Source organism: Poromitra crassiceps, assembly GCF_964638095.1.
Source record: "Poromitra crassiceps genome assembly, chromosome: 2".
NCBI lineage: Eukaryota > Metazoa > Chordata > Actinopteri > Beryciformes > Melamphaidae > Poromitra > Poromitra crassiceps.
In genome coordinates this window covers 88,375,213-88,380,120 of record NC_139624.1, presented here as the reverse complement: position 1 = coordinate 88,380,120, position 4,908 = coordinate 88,375,213, and the positions used below count along the sequence as shown (strand labels likewise).

The 4,908-nt window shown below is 46.1% G+C and overlaps 1 protein-coding gene across 1 annotated transcript; it reads right to left on the bottom strand.

Moving 5' to 3' along the window:
• Window positions 1-2,501: 2,501 nt before the first annotated feature.
• Window positions 2,502-4,603, bottom strand: LOC310771826 (transcription factor Sox-17-alpha-like). The gene is made up of 2 exons (XM_083631945.1): window positions 4,222-4,603; window positions 2,502-3,710 (listed from the first exon to the last, which is right to left on the bottom strand). Exons 1-2 carry the CDS (start codon window positions 4,517-4,519, stop codon window positions 2,806-2,808), a joined length of 1,203 nt encoding a protein of 400 aa, XP_083488071.1. The 5' UTR covers window positions 4,520-4,603; the 3' UTR covers window positions 2,502-2,805.
• Window positions 4,604-4,908: the final 305 nt, after the last annotated feature.

Here is a 4,908-nt window from a genome sequence, read left to right as displayed (position 1 = left end):
CCAGACCCCACGTTGAGAACCACTGGGCTAAAGCAGTGTGTATCTCACTAGCTTTGAAGAGTTCAATATTTGTAACATTTTAAAACCGTAATTTTTGTGCGCATTTAGATTTTCTATAGACTGAGATTAGAAGTGACATCACTGTCACGACCGTGGGAAGGGCCGGCGATATTTACCTTGAGATGCAACCTCGACTTCTGCTACATAAGAGATTAGTTCAAAACATTCAGCATGAACAAAGCGCATGAGTATATACACCTCTGGAGCACGTTTCCTCTGAAGTGCTAAAAATGGCCAGCGGGGTCAGGGTGATTGACCCCGCGGAGAAGAACCCCTTCCTTTTAAAAGAGGAAAAATCTCTATTTATAAAGTGGTACCCTTTCTCAGCTATAAATACAGCTGAATTATGATCAAGCTCTGGTCTAGTCTCTTAAAGGTGTTTACCCAATAAATGTGTTATAGACAAGGCAAGAAAACAGTATTTACATAGATGACTGCATATATTTATACCAATATTTAAAACAGTGATTCTCAACATTTTTCATGTCAATCACCCCTAGTTTAGTCCACATTAGTTAGGGCCATGGAGAATATTTGTTTTGTTAGATAAGAGAGTTGCACACTCAAAAATTCTCCTCTGCTTGTGTTTGATACCAACGCGTTTCAGCAGAATACGCCTTCGTCAGGGTGTATAGTGCAAGTGAGTAGGTGTGACCCTTTTTATAGGGCACCTGAAATCATTACATTGCAGGTGAGACAGACAAGACAATACAATTAACATTTAAAACAATATACTGCTGCATATAATGCTGTATATACTGCTGTATACTGCTGTATATCCTGCTTTATATACAGCTGTATATAATGCTGTATATACTGCTGTATACTGCTGTATATCCTGCTTTATATACAGCTGTATATTGTTTTAAATGTTAATTGTATTGTCTTGTCTGTCTCACCTGCAATGTAATGATTTCAGGTGCCCTATAAAAAGGGTCACACCTACTCACTTGCACTATACACCCTGACGAAGGCGTATTCTGCTGAAACGCGTTGGTATCAAACACAGCAGAGGAGAATTTTTGAGTGTGCAACTCTGTTTCTTTATATTATTTTAATGTTTTGTTAGTCTGCACTTCTTCAAATTTCTTTGGGTGTACTCCACTCTGCATACCGTATATCAGATATGATTTTGTCCAGAATTCTGTGATTATCTGTATTGTAGGTAGAGAGATAACAGTGACATATGATCAAAATAATTATTGTTTGCGCGTCCTGGTGGCTCACCTGGTAGCACGCATACCACAGAGGCTCGGGTGTTTGGGCGACCGACGCAGGTTCGAATCCGACCCGAGGTCCTTTGCCGCACGTCATCTCTTTTGACGGGAAATTGCTCTTTCCCCACCTGCCTACTGTCCTGTCGAATAAAGGCAAAAATAATCTAATAATAATAATCATTGTTCTACATTCTCTAATTGTGTTAACTTCTTGCAAATGAAATAATGGTGAAGTTGAACAATTCATCGATTTGCTGCGGAACCCTTCAAGGAGCCCTGGTGGTCCCTGAGAACCACTGGTTTTAAATATAGAAGAGCCATCTGTTTTAAGTGCATAAGCTGTTCTTTCACAGTAGAAATAAAACCTGAATCAATCATGATGTTCTTGTTATGGGTAGTTGGGGGATGGATATGGATGTACACCTTACTGTATGTCCCGCTATGCAAATACACAAAATAAAGAAGCGCCATTGTTTCGAGGAGGTGCAGTACAACACAGTGATTTTTAATGGCCCCCTAACATTCATCAGGAGAGACTAAATGGTGTAGAGACAGGATGTCCGGAGCATAAAGCCAGCTCCCATGCTGTGAAAACAAGGCGCCATGTGTACTGCAGACAGTGAGATTACCTCCACTCCATCCAGGCCAGGAAGCCAGGTCGGACCCCGCGCCACACGGACGGACCTGCCCCGCTTCCAGGTGAGCAACTCTGCTGCCATGAGGCCGTTCACATCCATGTGGAAGTGGGGAAAACACAGATATTGGAGTCTAATAAAGAGCACAAGTTGAACGGACTGTAGTCATTTTGTCCCATGTTGAACATTTTCTGTACAGTAAATACACTCATATTCAATATTTTGTTATTATTATTGAATAACCAGTGACCAGTGTCTGCTTTTGGATGTTTGCTCCTTCTAATGAGGCAACCCTTTGATATATATTATATATATATACACACACACACACACACACACACACACACACACACACACACACACACACACACACACACACACACACACACACACACACACACACACACACACACACACACACACACACATATATATGAAACATAATGAATGTGGTTTTGGAGCGAAAATCTATCCATGCTACCTACAGTATAAGTAGAAAAAGCAGTAGAAGTGTAAATAATAAATACAAGAGAAGAGTCTACTTTCAAAAATTTATTTCTCAAAAGTGCAAAAGTATAAAACACCTACAGTATATACATAAACTTTAAAATAGTGACTGTACAATATTTATTATCACAAAATGTATTCATATTCCTGCAAGCCAGAAAGGGCAAAGTTAAAACCAGTGTTCAAATCAAATATTCTATGGCTTTCTATCAGTGTTTATACAGTTTCTTTTTGAGAGGTACATCAATGTTCTCCAAAGCATTTTAAAATCTCATGGGCTTTCTGTGTCAGTAGCAACAGAATGAAAATAAAAACAAAATAAAATTTACAAACAAAATATTTGAGGTCAGCTCATGTGTGATGACGCTGCAGTAGCAGTTGGGAGGTTAGGAGTTGAAGTTACAGTAATACACAGCTGTGCTGGCGTCTGACAACACAGACGATATGAGGCTCTCGGGTGCCTGCATGCCAGCCTCGTGCGGCGCATACGGCAGGCCCGTCATGTCCGGGCGAGCCTGGGACGAGCTCAGATACTGCTCAAACTCACTGCGGTCCACCTCCCCCAGCAGCTCCGAGTGCTGCATCTGCTCAACGTTGTCCGCCGCATGGGGGTGAGAGTCAGGTGGAGGGGAGAGCTGTCCCGCCCCGTGGCCGTGAGCGGTATGCCGTTTGGGGTGGCCGGGGCTACAGTGCTGGGTGTAGTACATGGCCAGAGGGTTGGGGCATCCCACGTAGGAGGGGGGCTGCAGGGGCACCTGCTCCGGGGGGGCCGAGGAGAGGTGTCTGTGCAGGACGGCGTTGCCGTGGTGGTGGTGGGAGTGGGGCTGCTCCTGGTACTCCGCCGCCTGGGAGTGGTAAGCATAGGCGGGCATCATGTGGCAGTCCTCCTGCGAGTGAGGAGGGAAGAACATGGAGTCCGATTCTACGGCGTCCAGCGGAGACGTGTCGGGGGTGGGGAGGCTGTAGGTTTCGTAGGAGGGGCCACCGAGCACCTGGGCGTCCCGGTAGTGGCCGAGGGCCTGCGGGGGCAGCTGGAAGCCATGCTCGTGGTAGCCCAGACCCAGGCTCTCCATGCACACCCGGCCGTCCCCGGACATTGAGGAGCCTTGGTGGTCGGACACACCGTGGACCAGGAAGCCAGAGTCCAACCTCTTAATCCTCTTCACCTGCTTCCTCCGTCGGGGCCGGTACTTGTAGTTGGGGTGGTCCTGCATGTGCTGCACCCGCAGCCGCTCGGCCTCTTCCACGAAGGGCCGCTTCTCTGTCACAGGAAGGGCTTTCCACGATTTGCCTGTAGGTCAAGAGCAAGAACGCACATCAGAGAGACGCCAGGCAGCAGACACGCAGCACATCAGAGAGACGCCAGGCAGCAGACACGCAGCCGGGTGATGCACTCAAAAATAGCTCGCTGCCATTTTAGGGAGGGGGGTCCAGGATTTCGAAGTATAACATCCCTAGCTTGACTCAAGTACAGTAACTGTTGCATAGTAAGGTCATATAATGTTCAGTAACTTTTATGTAGAATTTACATCACTGGGAGAGGGACCATTAGGGAATTGCCTGCTGTTTCATTAGAATTGGACAATAAATAATTCAATGTGAAACATAAAACTAAAATAACAAAGTCACTAAGTAATTCTAAATCAGGAAGGTTATAAGTGCGAGGGGGGGATATTTTTGTGGGTATCACTCTGTAGTCTATAACTTGCATTGGCCTGCCACTTTAGAAATATTTGGGTAGGCAAGCAACACGACAGTAATGCGTAAATTCAAAAAAAACCAACAACATTCAAATTGCTTACCCAACATTTTGCTCAGCTCCGCGTTGTGCAGGTCGGGGTTCTGCTGGGCCAGTCTCTTGCGCTCATCCTTTGCCCAGACCATAAACGCGTTCATGGGCCGTCGGATCCGCGGTTCACTCTTCCCACGGTTCTGGTTGCCGGAGGCGGACGCGCACGGCTCGCTTTTGACTTTGGTGTCCCCGAGAGGACTGAGAGGGTCGGCCCACTGGCAGTGTCCCATACCAGGCATCATAACTGACATCGTACACCTTGCCTGGGTCTGATCGTCGCTGGCGTAACCCGCATCGGGACTACTCATCTCTCTGTCCAGCTGCGAGGTATCTGGAGAGCCACCGGACGGCAGAGCACGCACAAGCAGAAACACTCGACTAGCGATAACAGGTAAAAAATAAAAATGAAATTAATCAAGGTAAGTTAAAATGTTTCGGGTTTTCGGAGTGGAATTGAAAGGAATTATAGTCACATCCATTAGCCAGTTTCTGAAGCCACTGAACGCTATCGACTACTCACTGTTGAGACTGAGGTTGATGCGCTATAAACGCACAAGCGACCAATCACCATGTGGTGGGAGTGCCCACTACTACAAAGGTGTAAAAAAGTTGAAAGCACCCCGCCTTCAGCCCTTGTTTGGAGTGAGACCCTCCGAGGAGAGAGGCTGCAGGGTTTGAAATAAAGCAAAACTCTAAA

What these genes read in the sequence shown, in the direction of transcription:
- LOC310771826 (XM_083631945.1), bottom strand. Translation starts at nt 4,519, where the DNA reads ATGAGTAGTCCCGATGCGGGTTACGCCAGCGACGATCAGACCCAGGCA. An exon ending in GGAGCTGAGCAAAATGTTGG is followed by an intron (nt 3,711 to 4,221) that starts GTAAGCAATTTG and finishes CTTGACCTACAG; the next exon opens with GCAAATCGTGGAAAGCCCTT.